Source organism: Colletotrichum truncatum, assembly GCF_014235925.2.
Source record: "Colletotrichum truncatum strain CMES1059 chromosome Unknown Contig_0009, whole genome shotgun sequence".
Taxonomy (NCBI): domain Eukaryota; kingdom Fungi; phylum Ascomycota; class Sordariomycetes; order Glomerellales; family Glomerellaceae; genus Colletotrichum; species Colletotrichum truncatum.
This window is the reverse complement of record NW_027222406.1, coordinates 820,050-843,021: the sequence shown is the minus strand read 5'-3', so window position 1 is coordinate 843,021 and position 22,972 is coordinate 820,050. Positions and strand designations below refer to the sequence as shown.

The window sequence follows — 22,972 nt, the reverse complement described above, 5'->3', positions numbered from 1 at the left end:
TTAAGCCAATATAGAGGCGAGCACTAAGATGAAAAAAAAAAAAGATTCCCTGTTGCTGGAGCCAAATTTATTGTGTGTATCTGTGACTTGCCGCTCAACCCACGCGAAACAAGAGGCTTTAGGTATCATGATTGTTCAGTATATACGCTTGAATATGCCCGTCAGTCACTACAACGGCCCGTTCTATACACCCAATCACCTCTGCCGCAGCCGCTTCTCGTGTTCAATCCAGAAGTTCTTGCACGCCCGGTGACCCCAGTGCTCGACCCACCACTCGCCGAAGCTGTCCTCGACTTCGAAATCGACCTTGCTCACCCGCTCATCCCGCTTCAGGCCGCAGATTATACACGCCTTTGGCGCCGTAGGTACAACTTTGGCCGTCGACACCGGGATCGTCTCGTTCAGCTCCGGGACGCGGAGCTGCTCATTCTTCAGCGCCGAGTTGGCCGTCACAACTGCTGAGCGCAGCCTTCCGACGTGCTCCTTCCACACACCCACCACATCTGCCGCCTCGCGGTCTTCACGCGCTGCCTGCGCCTTGTCCACACCAGCAAGTTTCATACCCTTCGCGCCAGCCGCGGAAATGGCCATACCTTGTGAGAGGAACTTGTCGCGGTGCCAGCGCAACTTGCGGCCGGCGATGACACGAGCCGCGACAGTGGCAAGGGCGAGATAACCCTTCAAGAAGGTTACAGTGGCCGGATCGGAGAGGATCTTCTTCTTGACCGGAGGCATCTGGCCATTTAGCGGCTTGAAGAGGGCCGTGTTCGCGGTCTCAAGGAGCTCAGGGAAGATTGAGAGAAGAACAGAGGGAGGGGGGATGTTAATGGGCGGCGGATTGTCGTCGCTCGTTTCCAGCGTCGGCTCTGGGTCGCCTAGAAGATTTGTCACTGTTTTCGCGGCGGTTGGGGCTGGGGCTGGGGCTGTTGACGGCTTAACGCCGTCAACAACATCCCAATCCCAGCTTTCAGGGGGCTTGCTAGAATCAATGACAGAGGGTCCATCGTCTGGAAAGTCCTCAAAATCTCCCCAAAGATCCTCCTCAACCTGCGTCTTCTTGGCATTAGTGGTAGACGTAATGGTAGACTTCTTAGCCGTGGCGGACGGCTTGTCAGATGAGGTCTGGCCAAAACTTGGCCAGGCAGTGATGGGCGTGGGAGAATCCTGCTTCTTTTCGTCATTTTTGAAATCTGTAGAGGTTGGCGTGGTGAGTCCTAGGCCTGGAAAGGGGTTGCGCTCTTGGAAAGACGGACTCTTGGGTGCCTGAGGATACGGCGAAACGGGAGCGTTAAGATTCAAAGATGAAAGTTGCGGCTTCTTGGGTTGTGGCTGAGAAATAGGTAGAGGATCGTCGTCAAGGGAAAGCAGATCCATGGAAGGAGGCGGCTGAGATTTCTGTTGCTGTTCTTTCTGCCTTGGCTTCGAATCCAATGTTGGACTCATGTTTCCGCCGGGAAAGGGGGTCTGAACTGTCTCAAAGTCACCAAACTCATCATCGTCTTCGTCGTGTCCACCTTGGAGCTCAAATTCCTCCGCATCAAAAAGAATATTGGAATCAGTCTTCGTCGAGGGTTTGGGAGTTGTCTTCCTTGACATATCAGGCATTTGACCGCGAAGTCTAGGGCTCGACTGCGGCTTCGGCACAGCGCCCGTCTGGAATGTAAGGCCTGGACTAGCTGGCGGCTTAAGGGCTCCCGCACCCGTTCTTGACGAGCCGGGGCTTGGTTGCCGGTTGGGCTGCTGCAACGTCAGTCCCGGGCTTGGCAGGCCCGGGCTCGGAATGGGCGACAAGCTTGAGCCCGGAGGCATGTCTATGACGTTGACAAGGTTGTTTGACATGAGATCAAACGTCGAAGCCCGCGCCACGCGGGTCCTAGGCGGCGGCGATGCTCTTGCCTTGTTCGTCTGTGGAGGGAGAACAAAAGACATTTGAGTGGGCGTAGGTTCAGCAACCTCGAAGTCGCCAAAATCATCGTCATCGTCGGCAACTTGTTTGGTCTGCTTAGGCTGCTGTGACTGCTGTTGCGTTGGGGTAGAGGACATGAATCCAGAAGCAAATGAGCTGAAGTCGCCCCATCCTCCATTGTTGTCATTAACGCCGGAACCACTTGGTTGCTGCGTCTGGAAATCCGGCCATGGCTGAGTCTGATTCTGAACCTGAGTTTGTTGGTTCGGGGCCGATGCTACCGCCGCTGCCGGCCTGCTGGTGACACTGGTGTTGGTGAATGAGGCAAAGTCAAAAAGGTCAGTAGATGAGGCCGTAACCTGCTGCGGACGTTGCTGTTGTTGCGGCAGCTGTCCAAACGGGCCCCCCTGTTGCTGCTGCTGCTGTTGCGGCGGCTGCGGAGGGCTTGAGTAGAAGCTGTCGAGGTCCAAGAGGTCGGCGCTCATTGCTTCAGTTTCACCACCATCGGTTGCACATGCTTTTTGGTTATTCGTCGTTGTCGAAGGTTGTCTTGCTAGAAGGTGGAGCAAGAAGTGAAGGTGAGGAAAAAAAAAGTGATGGTGAGAGGAGAAAAGGGTTGACGTTGGGCGGGCGACAATGGGGGCGAACAAAGGAGGTTAGGTGCTCCGTAGATAGCTGACCTTATTGGAATAGGGGACCATCCTCGTCGGATAGAGTGCTAAATGGGGCTGAATGCTGAAATGCGGTTCCACGGGGCTGGGATGGCAGCACGGCTTTGACGGCAGGATAGGGGAGTAAGTGACCTAAAAAAGCTCGGGTAACTCATTACAGAACGCCACAGCCACAGTGGTATGCGGACGATCCTTGACCAAGACAGTCGGCGAGACCGCGTCCTGGTAGCAGAAACAATTGGATGGTTGCCAGCCCTACAAAGCGTTGCCAGCGAGAAGGTGTCCCCATCTAGAAGGGGCTGACAAGTGCAGGAAAATGCGGGTGTTTATCGATCTCCGTACGTATATATTAGACTCTAAAGTCGGTTATGTAAGGATACACAAGTTGGTGGCAAGTAACCACTCGAACGGTTCATTGGAAACCTTTCAGCACCACAAAAAGGTACTGCCTAGCTCTCACTTGGCTTTGATCCTTTTTGTTCTTCATAGGCTGGAGCTTGATTCTGGTTCCTCGGTACTGTTGCCTGGAGTGCTACTGAAATGCAGACATCCTAAAGCCCATTGGGGAAACCTCCTGGTTCCGATTGTGCCTTTGAATATACGGTCAAATATGTCCATTTCACGAGTTCAACTTATTTGATACTGGACACTTGATTTGACTTTGGTAATAGACCCCTGACGTGGCGCTAAGATGGCCGTCGGCACGGAGCTTAGGCCACGCCGACGTGGGGGTTTTAGTGTAGAAATCTCAGAAACTGAGCTCTAAAATTTCCATTCGCAAGCCAGGGGTGGCACTTGACACTCATTCATCAACCCAGCACCAGCCCATCAGCGAAAATCATCATGCCGCCACGAACTTTGGCATCGCTATGCCCCCGGTGTCGACCGCAACCGTTCCCCCGACTAACGACGTCTCCATGGTTCTCTCAGAGCGCCGCCTACCGTGCCGTCACGAAGGCAAAGCCCTCACGGATGGTTCTGTCCGATAGCGTCTCGCAACCTCGAGGCCGTGATGGCAAGCCGCCTCGTCGCTTCGTTGAGGGGCCTTTTGGTGGAATGAATCAAACAGTTGCAAGAGTTTCCCATGCTGCGCATCGCCCGCGCCCGTCGAAGTCGAATGAGGCTCCGGGCAAGCCTCGCAGAAGCGACGACAGGAATTCTGCCGACTCGAGGAAAGCTTTAAAGATGCAGCGCGCTTTGGCTGGTGTATCATACGGAAAGAGAAATCATCTGAAGGACAAGATGCAAGAATATGAGTCTTTTGACCAGTTCAACCTCCTGCCTTCGGTCAAGGCTGGCGTCCACGAGGATCTTCTAAGGGGTATGGTAGATATCAAGCCAACGCCGGTTCAGAGGCTCGCCATCCCGGCCATGCTAGGCCAATCCAGTGCATTCAAGGTCAGGGGCGAGAAGAGGCAAGACTTTCTTCTTGCTGCTGAGACAGGTTCTGGCAAGACGCTGGCGTACCTGCTTCCAGCCGTTAACGCCTTGAAGGTCGCCGAGGAGCAGAACCCCGATATCCAGGCATTCAAGAAGCGGTTTGAGGAGGAGAAGGCCAGAGAAAAGGCCTCTAAATCAAAAAAGATGTCAACGTTTGACGAACCTCACCCTACCATGGCCAGACCTCGCGTCGTGGTACTGGTTCCTTCAGCCGAACTCGTTGATCAGGTTGGCCGCGTGGTTAAGACGCTCTCTCATGCAGTCAAGTTCAAGTCCGAGAAGCTTTCCGCAAACCTCAGCGCGACGCAAATACAGCGCAACCTCTACTCGCCTCGGGGCATCGATATGGTTGTTGCGACGCCTCACCTTCTTGCCTCGATTGCCGACTCAGACCCCAACGTTCTGTCCCAGGTTACTCATTTGATTGTTGACGAAGCCGACTCTCTGTTTGATCGAAGCTTTGCGCCTGTCACCACAACAATCGTTGACAGGGCTATGCCGTCGCTCAAGCAGTTTGTTCTTTGTTCTGCCACAATTCCGAAGAGGCTTGACAACTACCTCGCCAATAACTTCCCCAACATGACCCGTATAACGACACCAAACCTCCACGCCATTCCCCGTCGTGTGCAACTCGGTGTCATTGACGTTGTCAAAGACCCCTATCGCAACAATAAGAACCTTGCATGCGCCGACGCCATTTACTCCATCGGCCGTGAGGCCTCCAAGCACGAAGGGCCGGTTCAAGGTGAAATTGATGTTCGTCGTATCATGGTCTTCGTCAACGAGCGTGAAAAAACAACGGAGGTTGCCGAGTACCTTCGAACCAAGGGCATCGATGCAATTGCGCTGAACAGAGACACCGCTGAGCAGCGTCAGTCAGAAATGTTGTCCACTTTTACTTCATCTGAGCCCCTGAGATCCACGGCGCCAGAGACTCCTGTTACAGGCAAGCGATCGTTGCCCAACACCAAGGTCATCGTCGCAACGGACCTGGCCTCCAGAGGTATTGATACGCTCGCTGTCCGCCACGTTATTCTATACGATGTGCCGCATACTACCATTGACTTTATTCATCGGTTGGGGCGTGCTGGACGTATGGGACGACGTGGAAGAGGCATCGTGCTAGTCGGAAAGGATGACAAGAAGGATGTGGTTTCGGAGGTTAAGGAAAGCATGTTCATGGGCCAAGCACTCATCTGATGGGCTTACATAGCCCTTGAAATAACTCTGTACAACACCATGTAAAAACACACTGTATACCAGAACAAAAAGGACCATGTTACGAGGATATGGACGCATATATACCTGAGATAGATTTGGAATTGGTGTTGCTTGGTGGAAGATAGAGGACCCAACTCCATAATACTTTTTGATCCATGAGAATTACAATTTGCATCATGCAAACCTCGCAAGACAAGCCATCAGTATTGTGTTTTGAGTGTCTGACCAAATACAGTGAGGCGCATCAGTGTGGTGGTGTGGCTTGTGGTGTGGCGCTAGCTCTGCTTTCGATCTGTGAGTGGGACGCGACTTGGAAGGTTCGAGTCGCGACGCGTCCCATCTGCAAGCGTTTCCCTCCCACACACCACATCAAAATATCATAGACTCTTCGCCATCCGTACCTCTGGCCACGGCCCTATAGTCGTGGTTAAACCTCCGCACTCACATTTACAACGTAACTAATATAAATTTCAATAACGTAGTCGATTCAGCATCAACAATCCGGTTAAAAGCAAGCATGCCGCGTCCTAGGAGAACGCGTCGTACCCAAGCCCCCGCCATCGCCGCCGTGGCTGCTGCTGCGCCAGAGGACAAGTCTAGCCCTGCGCCTGCCTCGGGTAGTGACATCTACAGCCACAGCGATCGCGAACATTCAGTTATCAGAAAGGAGCATGAGGAAGGAACGAGCACGCGCCTGCGGAGGAGCACCAGTTTGCGCCAGAAGCAGACGTTGAAGGAGACAGACCGCGCAGTAGACAAGGGCAATGACGTTGAGAAGGATACGAAGGGCAAAGCGAAGGAGGACCAACAGAAATCCGAATCATCAGTTGAAGCGGGAAGGAAGACGCGCGCAACCCCGGTTCAGCAGAGGAGGGACACGACTGGCTTAGACATGGATGATGATTTGTTCGGGCTTGACACCACTTTGGGTGACGACGATGATGATGCCGCCGCTGCGCCGCCGAGCGCACCACGCTCCGATACCTCGACTTTTAGTGTCAGCAACTTCAGGCGTCGGGGCCGCGCGCCGAGCATTAGCATCAACAAGGACGACGCCCCCATCAGACCAAGCAGTCGCGGAATCAGTACACCAGGCATCAGCTCTGTCTTTAACATCGGGAATTTCAGGCGCCGCCGGAGAGAGCCAAGTATTCTGGGTACGGCACAGAAGGAGCGTGCCCAGCGCCCACTTGAGCCATCATCAGGACCGGAGTCTGGAGATGAAGACGAGGAGGACTTCAATCCTGAGGCTGAATCGACACCTATCAACAACCGGCGCAGAACACGGCCGCCTCCTGCAGCGGAAACAGACTCAGAAGCCGAGGCCGAACCAGTCCCCGAATCTCAACAGGTCTTAGCACCGGATTCGCAACCCGAGAAAGAGGCCGCGGTTGCTTCGAGCACCAGATCCCGCAAGCGAAAGAGCTTAGAGAGCCATGAAGAGACAGAGCGTCCTGGGAAAGCATCGCGAACTGAGCCTGAGCCTGAACTCGCAGATGACAGTGACTCATCGCTCTCTGACTTGCCTTCGCCCGCGTTACTGACCCCTACGCGAGGATCAAACCTTCCGCGACCGGTCACACCGAACCAAGACGAGATCATGGCTCCGCCTGAGAGCAGCGGTTCGGAAGACGATGATGGGGTGTGGCCTGATATTCACACCCTCGCCAAACAACGCCGTCGACGCGCCTCACCTACCACACCAACACGAGACGGTAACATATCTGATGCATCTTCCCCACCCTCTCTCACTCACTCACCCAACTTCCCTGCAACACGCAACAAGTCGCGGCAGAAGAAACAGCAGAAAAAAGTGACCACGGCGGATCTTACTGGTCTCCTTCCTCAGAGACGCCACAAGAAGAACAGAGATCCACTGGATGTGGACGAGTCTGATGATGAGGTCGATACCTCTAATTTAGGCCAGGGCGATGACGAGCTTTCATACATTGATGCTCGCACTCGTTCTAGACGCGCAAGGACTACGCCGCTCAACCGCAGCTCAGCCAACCGACCTCCATCCCGCGGTAGCAAGGCTACTGCGTCAGTCGCGAAGTCCAAGGCGACGCCAGGAAGCAACCGCCCTTCAACGCGCACCTACAGTCGCCGTCTGTCGGACAAGGAGAACCAGGTTGAAGTTGAAGACGAAGTCGAGGGAGAGAACTTGGCACCGGCCCAAGACGAAGCGATCGATAGCCAAGAGAGCAGCGACCCAACCCGGACCGCCGATGAGCTTAAGCAGGCTGTGCGAAAGTTCAAGGAAGTTGATCGCTGGGAACTGGAGTTTGAGGAGGTGACGGAGGACTCGTCGCCGACTCGGGATGCGCGGTGAAGATAAATTCTACGAGTAGTCGATTGGGAGCGTGCATGACTTTTATGCGCCGGTGGGGGGCAAAATGAGGCAATAGGAGAGTGGTATACTTGAGAGGCAATAGGCGTTTTGCAAAAGGCGTTTTATGTCAAGTTCATGAAGTCGGAGGGTTCCTTATATCGGCAGACTGGGTTCATCCGTCCAGCTGGTGGGTCAACATGTTACCTAGTTGCTTTACTGGAAAATGGCGTTGATGAACTTTTTCACCTCGGGGGCGAGGGTTTGCAGTCAAACACGGGGGGGGGAATCGGAGCTGATTAATTTGCACATTTCAACGGCACAGCCCGTGTTGTCCCTTTACCTGCTGTGGTATCTTCTTCGTACCTACTTTTGAATGCCTGTAACGCCTTGGTCTTGCCTTACTACCCCGAACGCCGGCCCCTTATGAGGGTCATTCTACGAATCAACCAGGAGAAAGTAAGCCTCATTGCTTTAGAGAAACGGTCTGCACCTGCCGCTCGACCGTGGGCAGCAGGTTCATGAGCAAGTTCGGGTCGCGCAATGCAATAGTAATGTCATCCGGCAACCGACCCTCCATGAATAGTGACTATAACTCTGTTGTCAGCAAAATATTCATGAAAACTGGATATGCAACCGCGGGTAAGACTCACCCTCTTCACGCTGGCAAAGTTGTCCTCCTTGGCCGTATACTCCCGAATGACTTCATCCGTCTCAAAGTCGACATAGACTCTCGTGTCGCGAATTCGCACAATGACGTTGTCAAGTCGCATGAACAGCCTGCAGAGCAAGAGCATGCGCTTCTCGTGGACGCGCAGCTTGACGCTCACGATGGAGATTCCGTTATCGTCAAGCTCGCTCTCGAACAAGACCACGTCGTCAAAGAACAGAATCGGGTCGCGGCGTTTCAGAAGCTCGAGAGGGATCTCCTTGGTCGTTGTATTCTGCAAGTTCTTTCCGCCCTGCTCCTTGAGCGTGCCGGCGTATTCGGTCGAGTAGGACCAGTCGTATGGCTTAACCACCTCTTTAATTCCCGCGCTCGTCTTTTCTCTGGAGGATGACCAGTCCTTGGCGTACGCCACCTTGAGCATTTTCTTGTCTGTCTTGTCGACGCTGTCGAGTGCGTCGTAGGCGTTGAACGAGATGGACCAGCCTGTAGGGACATGCTCGATGCTGACGAGGTTGTCGCCAAAGATCATTTCTGGGACTGGGATTCCGAGTGAGGCCGTCATCTCGTCAATGGGCCCGGCTTTGGAGATTGGGAGTTTGCGTGTAGAGATGCGAAAGCGGGATTGCGTGTGCGAGGTCGTTGCCGCCGCGAGGGCGTCGGGGGTGGGAAAGGGCTCATTTGGGGAGGTTATGTGGTTCATCTTGCTGCCGTGCCTGTGTCGTTTGTGTTTGTAAGCTTCGTTGTGCCTCCGGAAGAAGGCGAGATTCGCGGGCTGGGCAACAATATCGGTATGGTCGTATGGTGTTAGAGTGAGGTTGGAGAGGGGTGCGCACGGTTCGGAGCGGAGGTAGTTGGAGAGCTCTGGTAAAGAGGTGGTGATGGTGGGGTTTGGCGGGGAACACGGGATGTTTCAGTGCTCAATCCCTGCTTGTCTCGGTGAGGGGCGAACGCCACTTAGTTATCCAACTCACCGAGCCACCTGAACACTTACACAGGCATTCCGGCCGTCTTTCGTTGGAACGACGATAATATCAGAAAAAGAAGTGAGAAATAGCAAGAAAATATGGCTTTTAGAACCATCTGATGGAATAGAAAAATACCACTTGAGAGTCCACATATAACTTCTACGTAAGCTCGTACAAATAACAGGGTGAGGCATGAAAACAGCTTAGAACAGGTGACTTTTGTAATTCAAATTTGTAGATCTAAATTCACAAGTTCTATGATGCTTGAAATAGATCAACTCTTGGTTCAACGATGTAGACTCAACCTTGGTGGTGGCTCGAAGAGATACAAGTTATGTCAGTACAGAGTATTCGGAAGCAGTGATGCAAGTCGTCACATTTATGGCTTTAAGAAAATCACATTAAGTAGTCCAAGTATAATTTCTGGAGGTTGTTTGATTTCTTTTGTTCGTTATATCACTTTCTAGGCTGAATGCGGGACTGCGTGGTTTGTAACAACAACCTCTGCATTGTAGACAGGGCAGCCATGAGCCTCTGAGAATCACTCACTTGATAGCGTACTGCTATATGTTCACCTGCGCCATTAGGGGAGTAATCGAAATTGCTGGAATTTCCAGGTACACAAAGCTGTGGAGAGAGTAGCGAGTGACAGAATAGAGAAAGGAAGGGTGTGTAATACTGGGAATTGGACTTCTCGGGACAGAGACTTCGCAAAACGAAAGGAATGAAGTAGCCCGGTAGCTGGACCGATCCTAGATACTACCATCGGTAGTTGCGCCTGCCTTCCTTCCATGCACCGCGGCAATTACTCTTTTGGAAACCACTATCAGGATCAGTCGCAGATGCCGTCACGGCTTAGGCACCTTCAACAATGAGTAATAGGCCCAGTTGCTTCCCGTATGGAAATTTATGGCTAACGTCATCCGACTTCTCACTCGTCAAGGACCAACGGGTTTCCAATCCACCACGGGCATTTTACCTTCGTTCGAAGAAGTCCTAGAGCGGCAAATGTCCAGTATTATATTCATGCGCGTTACCCCTAATCATATGATATCAAGCCAATCTTTCATACTAACCATTTTCTTCACTTCCATCCTTCCAACGGCATGGTGTCAGATTACACCTCCCAGCTCCCTCCCGATTCGAGGTCGTGGAATTTGGCCCGGCTGCGGCGCAATAATTATTCGGGGTGGGTCGATGCCGTATGCTGCAAGATGCGAAAGGTGTGACAGATTCTGCACGATAGCAATTCCTCAATCGCGTCTCCTGCAATCCGACCAGGGAGAATTTCCAGCTTCGGGAGCAAACTTACTGCACGACAAAAGAAACGGCTACCCGGCAACTCCCGTCTCCCTCTTCCCCACATCAGTGCTGATAGCATGTAAAGCAGTTTTGCGATGCCGTAGCGACTTTGCCCTGGTCTTTGAGACGGCAGCTGCTTCAACTTAAAGAAAGCAATAATTTGGTACTCTTTGTGGAGAACCAGATGCCCAGGAGCCTGTTTTCGGAACTCCTCGAACTGATCAAACCTGGATCACCCGTGATACCCCATCGATGATAGGGTACATCGCCGTAGATGTATCGTTCGGCGAGGAAACTCAACCACGCAACCAGAAGAGGAGGGTTGTTCCTGGCGTGATCAGTATGTTTACTCTGCCGCCTTGCTCAGCATGCATATATCAACATTGGACAAGTAGCACGCTTCAATGTCGACAATGGATATATGTGGGTGAATGTTGTGGCAAACATGTTCCTCATGATCCTGGGACTACTCCCGTACGGAATTCTTGCATACACACATGGAGCGCAAACCGCCCATATCCGTGCTTTGATTGACAGTGGATGTGTTGATGAACTCGACATAATTGACGCGTTCGCGTATACCCAAAGGTATATCAATGCAACCCAGTTTTAGGAGCTGACTGAGAATATACGAGATGCATGTCTCAAAACGCAAAAGCGAAAATGGCCTACCGATCAAAAAACATTGCAAGAGGCATGCAAAAGTGCCTCAGATACTCTTGCTGCCCTCGAGCTGCCCATTTAGGGGCAGCGTTTTGAACTGTTACGCACGTTGCACCAGCTTTCCCTGATGCACCTTCACCGCCTGAGTCGGGAGGCACACAGAATAAGACAACCAGTACACCCACTGAAGCAGAAAGGCATACAATATCAGTTACGAGTGAGAAGGATGAGCTCACACCGGTCTCGGCAGAACAGAAAGCATGGAGGAAAAAGAGCAGCTCGTGAAGATAATAACGAAGGGCATTCTATTCTTAACAAGAAATTATGCAACGGTTTGCTGACTGGCAATGTAATGGCGGTCGCAAGTACTTGTGTGCCTGGCGGCAAAGTTGGGCACGGAAGTAAGGAGGATAAGTAACGACGATTTTCTCGTCTCGGTGCAAATAAAGCGAACACACCAAAGCCGGTGGTCGAAGAAGCAAGGTTCAATAGTCATAACCAAGAAACAGTCGTCAAAACAAGGCATCCGTTGCATGGATTACTTACGAGCGAGCCGCTTGGCTCGATTTGGCCTCGCATAACTTATGAAACGGTGATTGCAAAGGAAGCATACATGAGAGATGGCGCCTAACTCGTTTATCGAGCAGTAGAATAATTATGGTTCACGTCAAAGAGAGGACTGACAGCAAAAGCGCCTGGTGTCTTGGTAGAGTGGGGGCTGGGGGAGTGGGTCAGTCGCTGCCCTGGTGCTGTTTCCCCGGCAACCCAGCTCACCCCCATTGTTTAGGCGGCTCAGCATCGTTGCTCGAACCTTTTCTTAATAACCCCCGACGACCGCTCCAGATTCTTTCCCAACTCCAGGCACTTTTCTAACCAACAGGGAACATTCATACTTCGGCACTCTCTCACCACACAGCACAATGGCCACTCGAACGTTGGAGTCGCGTTTTGAGCGCATGTCTGTGAATGATGAGAACGACCCATGCGATGGCTCCAAGCTTTACTCCAAGGCTCAGGTTCGTGCTGTCTTCGCTGCACACCTTAGCCTGCCAATTCAACAGTCAGCTAACATGATGCCCAGTCCATGGTCAAGACATCACAGCTGGCACACAGTTCGAGCAGACCGAACCTCATTAAGGTCGCGCTGCAGTCCCAGAGCACCAACTCCGTCGCCTCGGTAAAACTGCCCTCGCAGTCCGTACAACGCGAGGCGAAGAACCCTGCAACACCGGCAAGAAAGGCTCTCCCATCCGGCTCCTCGAGGGCCTCCGAAGAGATCGTTGAAGTGGACCACAAGTCTGTCTCTATCGTCGTCGAGCCTGCACCCCCGAAAATTTTCCATCTAGGCATGTTTGAAATCGGCCGACCCCTCGGTAAGGGCAAGTTTGGTCGTGTCTACCTTGCCCGCGAGCGCACGAGCGGTTTCATCTGCGCCCTCAAGGTCCTGCACAAGAACGAGCTGCAGCAGGGCCGCGTCGAAAAGCAGGTCCGCCGTGAGATCGAGATCCAGAGCAACCTGCGCCACCCCAACATCCTGCAGCTGTACGGCCACTTTCACGACAGCAAGCGTGTGTTCCTGATTCTCGAGTTCGCCGGCAAGGGTGAATTGTACAAGCACCTCCGGAAGGAGAGCCGCTTCCCCGAGTGGAAGTCGGCGCAGTACATTGCCCAGATGGCCTCAGCGCTGCGCTACCTGCACCGCAAGCACGTAATCCATCGTGACATCAAGCCTGAGAATATCCTCATGGGCATTCACGGTGAGATCAAGATCTCGGATTTCGGCTGGAGTGTCCACGCTCCTAACAACCGCCGCAACACCATGTGCGGTACTCTTGACTACCTGCCGCCTGAGATGATCAAGCCCGGCAGCTCAGACAACTACTACAATGAGAAGGTCGATCTCTGGAGCTTAGGTGTTCTGACGTACGAGTTCCTCGTTGGCGAGGCACCTTTTGAGGACACACCCGTCATGACGCAGAGGAGAATTGCTCGGGCTGACATGACGGTGCCCTCGTTTGTCAGTCCCGAGGCCAAGGACCTGATTAAGAAGGTGAGTAGATTCACTCCAAGTTTGTTTCGGGACTTCCAACTAACTCTCTCGCCCAGTTGCTTGTCCTTGACCCCGAGAAGAGAATACCCCTGGAGCAAGTCCAAACCCACCCGTGGATCGTAAAGCATTGTGTAAAGGGCGAGAGAGCCGCCAACCGCGAGAAGAGCTACTAATTAACGACCTTCATGATTCATGCATACCAGCCAAGGCATAACGGTCCTTGTTGGATTAGCGGCGTTCATTCTTTTTTTGCTGGATTAGGCGGGCTCTGATCTACGGCTTGTTGGGGTTTACGGTGTTGTTTCCATTGCATGTAGGGGAGTTGGGATTCTTCATATCGTCCTTTTGAGTAGATAACGAAAACCAAAGTAGTGATATCATCCAAGCATCCAAACACTGTTACGTGGCGCTTCTCATGAGAAGAAATTACATCCATGGGGGGGTATTATACACACGCTCTATTTCGAGCCGTCCTGTTCTCCGTTACCTGTACACTTCGTCAAAGGGCCTCGTGTCGTTGAAGCAAGAATCCCAAACCTGATTCACCACCTTGGTCGCCTGTACGTCGTCCTTGCACCTCGGCCGGTTGAGCACAGATTGTATAGCGCGCTTGCGTACGCAGTCCTGGAACTGCTGGGAAAGGCTCCAGTTGCCTCTTGTGAATGCCTCTCTCGTCCATCTACACTCGCCGCTCAATGCGGATGCACGAATCTGTCACCATACGTCAGCCGTGAACCTCATCAACCAAAGTCGTCCGCCGATACTCACCTCCGTACACGCCGCATGCTTCAAATCCAAATCACCCATCCAATCCACATTCCACCTCAGATGGTCCCAAGCATGCACCATTTCATGCGAGAGCGTATCCTCCAGGTGCTTCCTGTCCCGAACCTCGTTGGCGCAGATCAAGATGCCGTGGGCAGGGCTGAAACCGCCGGATTGACGGTGCACCTGGCCATCCTCGGTAAGGCGCGCGGGACATCTTCTGCAGAGAATGTTGGAGCTGTCGAGCTGGCCGTTGAGGGCGGCGATCTTGTCGTTGAGGAAGCGGACGGTCGGGGAGAAGGCGAGGAGCCAGTCACGGTGCTCCTCGCAGCGCTTACAGTCGCGCTCCTCGTGGACACGGTAACGGTGCTCGCGGTAGTGGAACTGGCCTTCGGGCGTCATGCGGCCAGTCAGGACGTTGAAGTAGTTCATCCACCATTTTGTTTGGGGGTCGAAGCCAGTGCGGGCGGGATCGTTGCGTAGCTCGCGAGGGCCGTCTTGAGTCGGCGCTGGGGGAGGCGTTGTTGTCGCCTGTGAGGGGGCTTCGGAAGCCATCGTCAGGTCCTGTGTTGTTGTCTTAAAGGGTCAGGGGATAGTCTTGTTGTCAATTGTTGTTGGGTGAAGTCGATCGTCTATGGTTGGTGATGGTTAAGGTATGAATGGACGATGTTGATTGGAGATTGAGACGGAATTTTTGGCCTTTATCGATAACGACCTGCACACGGGGCAGGCATTGCGTCCCTGGAGACAGCGCCTGTGTTTTTAGTGGGACAATCTGTAAGAAACGACAAGTAGCGAAAAGAAGCGACAGCGACCCGGGAACACGAAAAAATGAGTGTTGAGGAGATAATAACGATAAATGAGTCAACTATGGAGCATAACTCTTAAAGCTTTCGTCGCCTTGCGGTTGACAATTCATAGGTAGGTGACTATCCGTTGAAGTCTACCAAACAATCGAACAAAAGACTGTGAATTGTTCACAGTAGTGACGGAGCAGAGCTTTAGAGATAGTCAACCGAACTGTCTAAATTCTAGAAGACGTACAGATTCCATAGCATATCTTGCATTCCAGAAATACTCCGAATTAAGTTGTGGTTGTCTTTGCCTGGAGTAGTCTTGCCCTGAGTCTATCTCATCTGGCAGTTTACAGACGCAGCTTGATTAGCTTGATTGTGGGAATATGGAGAGACCTCTAAGCCAACATGCAAGGCGCGCCCTGCCCAAATGTGTTGCGAACCTGATCAATGCATAGTTTGGCGGTCACCAAGCCCATTAGTCTGATTCATGGGATCATATCTTGGAACAGACGGACAGGGGGTGAAGGAGACGGACGATGGTAGCATGCTAAAGATGTCACTAGCCCCGGATTTTAGGGGATTACAGGCTCTCTCATAGGCTGCTGCCCACCTACCGAACCAGCCCCGTGTTCCCGTTCTTACACCGGACGATCCCGATGTCGGGGCCAGGGTTTTCAACGACCCAGTCATTCCCGAAGCAAAAACCCAAGACGACAAAGGGCGCAACGACCGACCAGGGGCCTTGAATAATGTTCGCTTCGTCCCACATTAACACGACACCGGCTGGTCTGACAATGGCGGAAGAGAGTGGTCCAACGTGTAAGAGGATCCAGTATTTCTTAATACGTAATGTGCCCAATGCCGGTTGTTTTTGGGCAGTTTTGTTTCTGGTTGCATTTTATTTCCATCTCGTCCTTGGCTTTGGAGGGGTAACGTTCAAAAAAGTGTGTGTGTGACTAACTCCGAATACCCTCATTTGCAGACATGAAGCACCGTGAGGGCGCAAGACCTCTAACGGTGGTGCTCAAGCTAGGTGAGTTGACTCCCCTCATTATCTCTCACATGCTTCGATCTAATTCGTATTACAGGCACCAGCTCTATTGTTGATGAACAAACCCATCAACCCCTGCTGTCCATCTTGAGTCTTATTGTCGAGACAGCAGTCAAACTGAGGAAAGATGGCCATAGAGTAGTCATCGTCTCATCTGGTGCCATTGGCGTCGGCCTTCTCCGCATGGAAATGGACCGAAGACCGAAGCACCTGTCAACGCTACAGGTCTGCTCATCCAGGGACTTCAAAAGTCTAGGAGGTTGAACTAACGAGGTATACAGGCCCTGGCGGCCATCGGACAGTGTAGACTCATCAGTCTGTGGGACGACTTGTTTGGACACTTTAGGCAGCCCGTCGCTCAGATTCTTCTCACTCGCAATGACATAGCGGATGTAAGTGAGGCCGCCACTTACTCCAAGCCTGCAGATATTGATGGAGCCTTAGCGGACACGATACCTCAATGCGCAAAACACATTCAACGAGCTTCTTGACCTGGGGGTCATCCCTATTGTCAACGAAAACGACACTCTCGCAGTCTCAGAAATCAAGTTCGGCGACAACGATACCCTTTCCGCCATCGCCGCTGGCATGGTCCATGCCGATATGCTATTCCTCATGACGGATGTCGACTGCCTCTACGACAAGAACCCCAGGACAAATCCGGACGCCCAGGCTATTGAGGTCGTTGAAGATATTTCCAGTATCCAAGCCGACGGTAAGTTGGGCCCTTGCCCCAACTCACAAAAAATTAAACTGACACAATTGCATAGTATCAACAGCCGGCTCCGCCCTCGGCACCGGCGGCATGATGACCAAGATCGTCGCCGCTCGCCTCGCAACCTCAGCAGGCGTGACGACTGTCATCACCCGGTCTTCCAATCCGGGCAACATTGTGAAGATCGTCCGCTACATCCAAGCTCAACAAAGACACTCCCTGCGCTTCGATAATTCTGACAGCGAGCATGACAGTACGGAAGATCCCCTATCCCAATCTACGGCCTCCCTCCGCCTGGACCAGTCCGTTGCGAAACCCCCGCTGCACACTCGCTTCCTCCCCTCCTCAGACCCGATCCGCGACCGCCACTTCTGGATGATCCACGGCCTCAAGCCGCACGGCACCATCTACATTGACTCGGGAGCACACAGTGCTCTACTCCGAAAGGCCGGGTTGCTGCCCGCGGGCGTGCTCGACGTCGAGGGCAACTTCGCACAGCAGGAAGCCGTGCGGCTCGTCGTCGTCGACAGGCTTCACCAGCCGAATCCTGTCAACGGCGGCAAGATGTGGGGCGGCACGCCGCTTGAGGTTGGCCGCGCGCTGGTGAACTACGCCGCGCCGGAGGTGATGCGCATCCGTGGCCATCAGAGCTCTGAGATTGGTGGGCTGCTAGGATACGCCGACAGCGAATACGTGGCGGAGCGGCAACACATTCACGTTTTTAGTCGGGAGAGTCGGCCGGTAACGCCGAGCTTGGAGAAGGCGAAGGAGCAGATCGTCGAGGAAGTGATTGCGGGAGTTGCGGGATACGAGGGAAAGGCATGAGCGTAACATGATTGTTTTATATTTATAGAATTGGCCAAAAAGGATAGGGGCATCATGATGAGGAAAAGAAAAAACGCAAAATGTCTTATGATTCGAGGAGCGATCCGCCAGATTCCAGCCTTATGGGGTGTCAATATTAGACTTGCTGTTACGACGAAAGAATAAATAAGACTGTGTATGACCAACAAAAACGCCGTCAAGATGCCCCCCGGTCTTCTACTCTTTTTTTTGCGAACCAAGAAACGCCGTCCCATGTACAAACATGCCCGGAAACCTATGGGTATCCCGACCTCTTCCACTAGGTCTTTTCCATCTCCCAAAGCTTAACCAGTCGCAAAGAGGGTATCTTCGTCACGCAGGTACTCGCCACAGTCCGATTGTCTGAAGCACACAACACCGGTGGGGTCCAGACGACGCGCCTCGGCCGTCGAGCGGGCAGTAACACCGAAACCAAGGGGCTTGTCGTCCATGGAGTAGACGATGACACCTTGGTGCTCGGGGCAATCATCAGACCAGCGGCCGACGTGGGCCTTCACGATGTTGCCGCCATAGAGGAAGGGCATCTCTCCGTTAGGCTGTCGGGTTCAATAGTCAGCTATAGCACCTCGAGATGTGCATCGGCTTTTCGAACGTACCTTGACCCAGATCTTGTACCTTGCGTGCTCACTGAGGATGGGGAGAGCGGTAACGTGCAGACGGAACTTGCCCGTTTTGGTGAACTTGCCTACAGAGTGACACAATTAGGAAGGAGTATTTCGTCTTCAGAAAATGCGGAGACGTACCGAGGCAAATTCCAATACTGAGAAGCTTGTCGCGGGCAATGCTAGTCGCGAGGTTGGCAACGGAGAGGCGCACGTAGTAAACGCGGTCCTTGATCATGCGGAAAACATAGCGGTCTGCGTCGGGAGAGTTGTCGAGCGGGGCGATAAGGTTCTTCAGCGAGCTGCCCATATAGCTGGCCAGCTTGTTGAAGAGGGTCTGAGTCTCTTGTTCCGTGAGGGGACGCATCTTGGCGGTGTTCGGTGCGATAGCTCTCGGGTGGTTTGGTAGAATAAGACGAGAGTCTTCGAGATGCGAAAGATCCGTACCGAGAGTGGGATGTATCGCGATGCCAAAGGTTGGAGTAGCGGCAGAAACCCAAAAAATTTCGGGCGGTCAGACAGATGCCCAGGGTCGTTATTGGTTCAATGGCCCAAACCCCACAAAAAAGTTCTTGACGGTCCCTCTTCTGCTGCACTGTCCAAGGGTCCCATACAATCCACTCCAGAGTTGAGAAATCTTGTGCATCCGAAGCCGCACGACGTCGACGGCTCTCCGAACAAACCACACTGTCCAGACTCAATACGATTAGAGATACAATGTCGTTGAGAGCCCCTAAGCGTCGCAGGCTCACGCCTCCCCAATCCGAAGACGAGGAGAACCATCCGAAGAGCCGCTCTTCCAAGAAGATTCAGAAAGCCTTCTTCAAGAGCGCTGTTGGCTGGGACTTGGAGCAGGATTATGAGAGCCGCAAGCGAAAGGGTAGCAAAAAGGATAAGAAGGAGAGCACCAGACTGCCCATCAAGACGGCCGACGGCCGCATCGAGCAGCTTCGCGCTCTCGAGGACGACAACGACGATGCCGACTCAGTTGAGAGTGACGGTGATTGGCTCGAGGGCAAGGAAGATGAGGACGCAATCGCTGAAGCCGAGGCCGAGAGACTACGCCAAACCCGCCGTCAGGAAGAGGAAGAATCCGACCTTCCGGAGCATGTCCAAATTCTCCAGGCGAAGGAGGAACTCGCCAAGATTGCCACAGCCCTGAGCGAGGACCCGGAGGAGAACGTCGGCGCCTTCAAAGCTCTCGCCAAGATCGGCCAGTCGCGGATCCCGACTATCCAGAAGATCACCCTGGCTACCCAGCTGGCCGTCTACAAGGACGTTATCCCAGGCTACCGCATTCGACCCGTTGCCGAAGATGCACCCATCGAGAAGCTGTCTAAGGAGGTCCGCAAGTTACGAGCCTTCGAACAGGCACTAGTCTCTGGATACCAGGGCTATATTAAGGAGCTGGCGAAGTGGGCTAAAGCCGACATCCCTGCCACGCGCAAGTCGGGTCAGAGCATTTCGAGCGTGGCCATCGCCTGTGCGTGCACACTTATCAACGCGGTTCCGCACTTCAACTTTCGCAACGATCTGCTCAAGATTCTCGTCAGCAAGCTCTCGAAGCGCAAAGTCGACGCTGACTTTGTGAAATGTCGCCGGGCTCTTGAGACTCTCTTCGTCGAGGATGAGGAGGGCCGCCCAGCCATGGAGGCCGTCTCACTGCTCGCCAAGATGATGAAGGCACGTGGTTTTGCCGTTGATGAGAGCGTGCCCAACCTCTTCCTCCACCTACGCCTGCTTTCCGAGTTTGCTGGCACGGGATCTCAGGACCGTGTTGACCGGCAGGCCGACCCCTCAGCACCACCTCCTAAGAAGAACAACAAGAAGGAGTTCCGCACGAAAAAGGAGCGCAAGGCACTCAAGGAGCAGAAGGCGATCGAGAAAGACATGCAACAGGCTGACGCTCTTGTCAGTCATGAGGAGCGCGATCGCATGCAGTCTGAGACGCTCAAGCTCGTCTTCGCGACCTACTTCCGCATCTTGAAGTTGCGTGTCCCGCATCTTATGGGTGCCGTGCTGGAGGGTTTGGCAAAGTACGCACACCTTATCAACCAGGACTTTTTCGGTGATCTCCTCGAGGCCTTGAAAGACCTGATTCGTCACGCTCAAGAAGATGCTGAGGGCGATTCCGAACCTACCGAAGAGGAAGCCGCCGCCGCGGCCGCTGAGGATGACGATGATGCTCCCGCTCGTAACACAACTCGCGAAGCCCTCCTCTGTACAGTGACAGCATTCGCCCTCTTGGCCGGTCAGGACGCACACAACTCCCGCTCAGAACTGCATCTCGACCTCTCCCACTTTGTGACCCACCTTTTCACTTCGCTTCCCGCGCTCTCGTTGAACCCAGATATCGAGTTGACATCCAAATCTCTGCACATTCGCCCCGGCGCGACGAGAGACAACCGCGTAAATCTGCAGACCACCACCGTCCTGCTCCTGCGCTGCCTCACGGCGGTGCTACTGCCCACCTACCAGATCCGCTCCGTCCCGCCGCTGAGGTTGGCCGCTTTTTCCAAGCAGCTCATGTCCGCTGCGCTTCACACTCCTGACAAGTCGACGCAAGCGGTACTGGCGCTGCTGCAGGACGTGGCGCACACACACGGCAAGAAGATCAGTGCGCTATGGCGTACTGAGGAAAGGAAGGGCGACGGCATGTATAATGCACTGAGTGACAGTGTTGAGGGGAGCAATCCGTTTGCGACTACTGTGTGGGAGGGCGAGTTACTGCGGAGGCATTTCTCACCCAAGGTTAGAGAGGGTGTCAAATTACTAGAGAAGAGTATCGGAAACGCATAATATAAGAATAGAGGAGTTGGGGAATAAAGACACGGAGTGCTTGTCGTTCAGAATAAGGCCTTTTGAAAGAGCATGTTGCAAGTTTGACGTTTGTATCACCGAGGCACACAGTGTGCCTCTATACCTACACATTCAATAAAAACGTTGCCGAAGTTACGGTCATTAAAAAACTTTTTGATTAGTCGTCTAAATACCCGATTCTAGACTCCAAAGTTGAGTAATCAGGCAACTGAATGGCAAAGGTTTTCTGCTTCAGACAAGACTTGATGCCGAAGCAACTTGCCTGCCACGTTCCTGATATCACCCTCTTCATTTTGTCGCCCACCAACCTGCCTATTGTAGGTCCACGGCTTGGTCTTCAATGTACCATGCATAGCAAGATAGCAGGCTGCGATCTTCTTGGAACCCCTGGAACGTAGGTTCACTGACTGAAATTACTGCAGAACACGTGAACAAATCTTTATCCGGCGGTCGTTCATCGGAACTTTGATGTAGACCTTCTCCAGTCGCATTATGGTCAGTAATGATATTGTTCATTCAACGACACAAGGAGAGGAGTAGAAAATTGGCCGTAACTGACCATTATGCTGGCGATGAGTAGTTGAGGCAGAAAGGAAGTGTTGCTCACAAGTAACCTTAGTCGGCCCAAATAGATGAAGTGAGGCCACGGCTGCGTCCAGGCTTCTGCTTCTCGAAAATCGTTGCAGTGGTTTTTGTAGGCCATCTTCTGACGTCTAGATTGTCCTCCTGGGTCTCGATAGTTGCAGGGGTCGCGCCAAACCAAAGAGGGTAGTGAGCCTTTACCTTCTCCAGAATAGGGCAGTCGGCGAAAGGGTGGTCATGTAAAAGGACATTGACGGGAAATTTGTGTTGAACGGAAGTCGGCAACGTATCTGAGACTCGAACATCGCCATCGGAATCGGTATTGAATCTGGAAGCATTAAGGCCAAGAACAGGACGGCTTCGCTTAGGACAATTGCACACTAATTTGTCCGTAAGCTCCTTTATCACATGAACTTCACTTGTAGGGATCTGTTGCTCGTGATCTTGGACAGCCGAAGTCTCCTTGATGACGGGACTTGCCTCAGAGCTTTTGCCCCCAGCCATACAAGCTCTGAATTCCTGTTCATTTGGAAGCAGCCGTCCAGACTCCAGTTGCAAGAAAGCCCATAGGGCGGTACCAAAAAGAGGCTCTTCATTGACAGGTGCAGTGGCAGTGACACTAGTCGACGTATCGTTTGTAGCAGGCGAGGGTAGGTTGAGATCGGCAAGCAAACGAGTAGCTTGCCCCATACAGTCAATAGACTTTGCAATGGGCTGGCTTGCGTTCAGGTCGATCAGAAATGAAGAAACCATGCCGGTTTCATTATTCTTGGTGTCCCCTCCATGGTCATTTCTGAATCGGGCCTTGTTGGCGGTGGCATCATCTTCAACCCACTTATGATGTCGTTGTCCATCGGAAGGAACAAACAGCTCCACCTTGTTACCAACGGAGTACGCACAATTGATTTTGTTAGACTTGGATTCGTTTTCTGACGGCCTTGTAATTTGGTCTGTGACTGGCTTGATCATCTTCGGCTCAACAGGCGTAACATTGCCGCTACGAGTCTGAAAGATAGTAAGCGCTTGCAAACTAACGAATGTCTGTGCTAGACAACTTACATTGAGAGAAGTGGGTAGAAGAACAGTGGGAGCAGCAGGAACTTCCTGCGCGGCAGAAGCAGAAGTAAGCTTAATTGGGTTCTCTCCATTAACCCAGGCCGAGAGATCAGCGTCAATCAGGGTAAGCGGTTTGTTATCATTGGTCTGTGAAAGAACTCGTTTCTGTGGAGATGTCGAGAATGAAGAAGATATAGGCCGTGTTGCTAAATAGGTCAGTGAATCCAGGCCCATACTTCAGTACAAAACTTACGCATGGGTTGACGAGTGAGGTGACGAGAAGAAACAGATTGGGAATCTATCTTCGGGCCAGAGCTTACGGGTCCATTACCCCTGCCTCTCGAACTGCCTTTGTTATTCCTGGGGCGTCTTGAGTTGACACCAGTTTTAAACTCGCTCTGTAATAGTTTCGCGAACTCCATTTGTGCCGTTGAAGCCATTATGACGTGCGTTAGCCTTGTGAGACACGTTGTGATAGTATCGAAGCCTTCTCGGTGATCTCT

At 52.8% G+C, this 22,972-nt stretch overlaps 10 protein-coding genes across 10 annotated transcripts; 5 read left to right on the top strand and 5 right to left on the bottom strand.

Annotated features, from left to right (window-relative positions):
* Nucleotides 1–195: 195 nt before the first annotated feature.
* On the bottom strand, nt 196–2,391 carry CTRU02_212758 (serine threonine-protein kinase ppk6; the record flags this gene model as incomplete). The annotated part of the gene is made up of 1 exon (XM_070205905.1): nt 196–2,391. The coding sequence occupies one exon, from the start codon at nt 2,389–2,391 to the stop codon at nt 196–198; it is 2,196 nt and encodes a 731-aa protein (XP_070060298.1).
* Nucleotides 2,392–3,420: 1,029 nt separating this feature from the next.
* Nucleotides 3,421–5,217, top strand: CTRU02_212757 (ATP-dependent RNA helicase mrh4 (DEAD/DEAH box helicase); the record flags this gene model as incomplete). The annotated part of the gene is made up of 1 exon (XM_036723407.1): nt 3,421–5,217. One exon carries the CDS (start codon nt 3,421–3,423, stop codon nt 5,215–5,217), a length of 1,797 nt encoding a protein of 598 aa, XP_036584682.1.
* Nucleotides 5,218–5,755: 538 nt separating this feature from the next.
* On the top strand, nt 5,756–7,570 carry CTRU02_212756 (uncharacterized protein; the record flags this gene model as incomplete). The annotated part of the gene is made up of 1 exon (XM_036723408.1): nt 5,756–7,570. The coding sequence occupies one exon, from the start codon at nt 5,756–5,758 to the stop codon at nt 7,568–7,570; it is 1,815 nt and encodes a 604-aa protein (XP_036584683.1).
* A 463-nt stretch (nt 7,571–8,033) lies between these two features.
* Nucleotides 8,034–8,937, bottom strand: CTRU02_212755 (uncharacterized protein; the record flags this gene model as incomplete). The annotated part of the gene is made up of 2 exons (XM_036723406.1): nt 8,034–8,156; nt 8,221–8,937. 2 exons carry the CDS (start codon nt 8,935–8,937, stop codon nt 8,034–8,036), a joined length of 840 nt encoding a protein of 279 aa, XP_036584684.1.
* A 3,150-nt stretch (nt 8,938–12,087) lies between these two features.
* On the top strand, nt 12,088–13,390 carry CTRU02_212754 (serine threonine-protein kinase eg2; the record flags this gene model as incomplete). Its single annotated transcript, XM_036723409.1, has 3 exons — nt 12,088–12,183; nt 12,249–13,217; nt 13,274–13,390. 3 exons carry the CDS (start codon nt 12,088–12,090, stop codon nt 13,388–13,390), a joined length of 1,182 nt encoding a protein of 393 aa, XP_036584685.1.
* A 310-nt stretch (nt 13,391–13,700) lies between these two features.
* On the bottom strand, nt 13,701–14,537 carry CTRU02_212753 (Mitochondrial inner membrane protease ATP23; the record flags this gene model as incomplete). The annotated part of the gene is made up of 2 exons (XM_036723410.1): nt 13,701–13,928; nt 13,986–14,537. The coding sequence occupies 2 exons, from the start codon at nt 14,535–14,537 to the stop codon at nt 13,701–13,703; spliced, it is 780 nt and encodes a 259-aa protein (XP_036584686.1).
* A 1,036-nt stretch (nt 14,538–15,573) lies between these two features.
* On the top strand, nt 15,574–17,370 carry CTRU02_212752 (glutamate 5-kinase; the record flags this gene model as incomplete). The annotated part of the gene is made up of 6 exons (XM_070205904.1): nt 15,574–15,598; nt 15,762–15,812; nt 15,868–16,055; nt 16,103–16,222; nt 16,275–16,545; nt 16,601–17,370. The coding sequence occupies 6 exons, from the start codon at nt 15,574–15,576 to the stop codon at nt 17,368–17,370; spliced, it is 1,425 nt and encodes a 474-aa protein (XP_070060297.1).
* A 323-nt stretch (nt 17,371–17,693) lies between these two features.
* CTRU02_212751 (60s ribosome subunit biogenesis protein nip7) lies at nt 17,694–18,378 on the bottom strand (the record flags this gene model as incomplete). The annotated part of the gene is made up of 3 exons (XM_036723412.1): nt 17,694–17,945; nt 18,006–18,094; nt 18,153–18,378. 3 exons carry the CDS (start codon nt 18,376–18,378, stop codon nt 17,694–17,696), a joined length of 567 nt encoding a protein of 188 aa, XP_036584688.1.
* A 350-nt stretch (nt 18,379–18,728) lies between these two features.
* CTRU02_212750 (nuclear export protein noc3) lies at nt 18,729–20,810 on the top strand (the record flags this gene model as incomplete). The annotated part of the gene is made up of 1 exon (XM_036723413.1): nt 18,729–20,810. The coding sequence occupies one exon, from the start codon at nt 18,729–18,731 to the stop codon at nt 20,808–20,810; it is 2,082 nt and encodes a 693-aa protein (XP_036584689.1).
* A 636-nt stretch (nt 20,811–21,446) lies between these two features.
* On the bottom strand, nt 21,447–22,909 carry CTRU02_212749 (uncharacterized protein; the record flags this gene model as incomplete). Its single annotated transcript, XM_070205903.1, has 3 exons — nt 21,447–22,418; nt 22,473–22,616; nt 22,790–22,909. 3 exons carry the CDS (start codon nt 22,907–22,909, stop codon nt 21,447–21,449), a joined length of 1,236 nt encoding a protein of 411 aa, XP_070060296.1.
* Between the last annotated feature and the right edge of the window lie 63 nt (nt 22,910–22,972).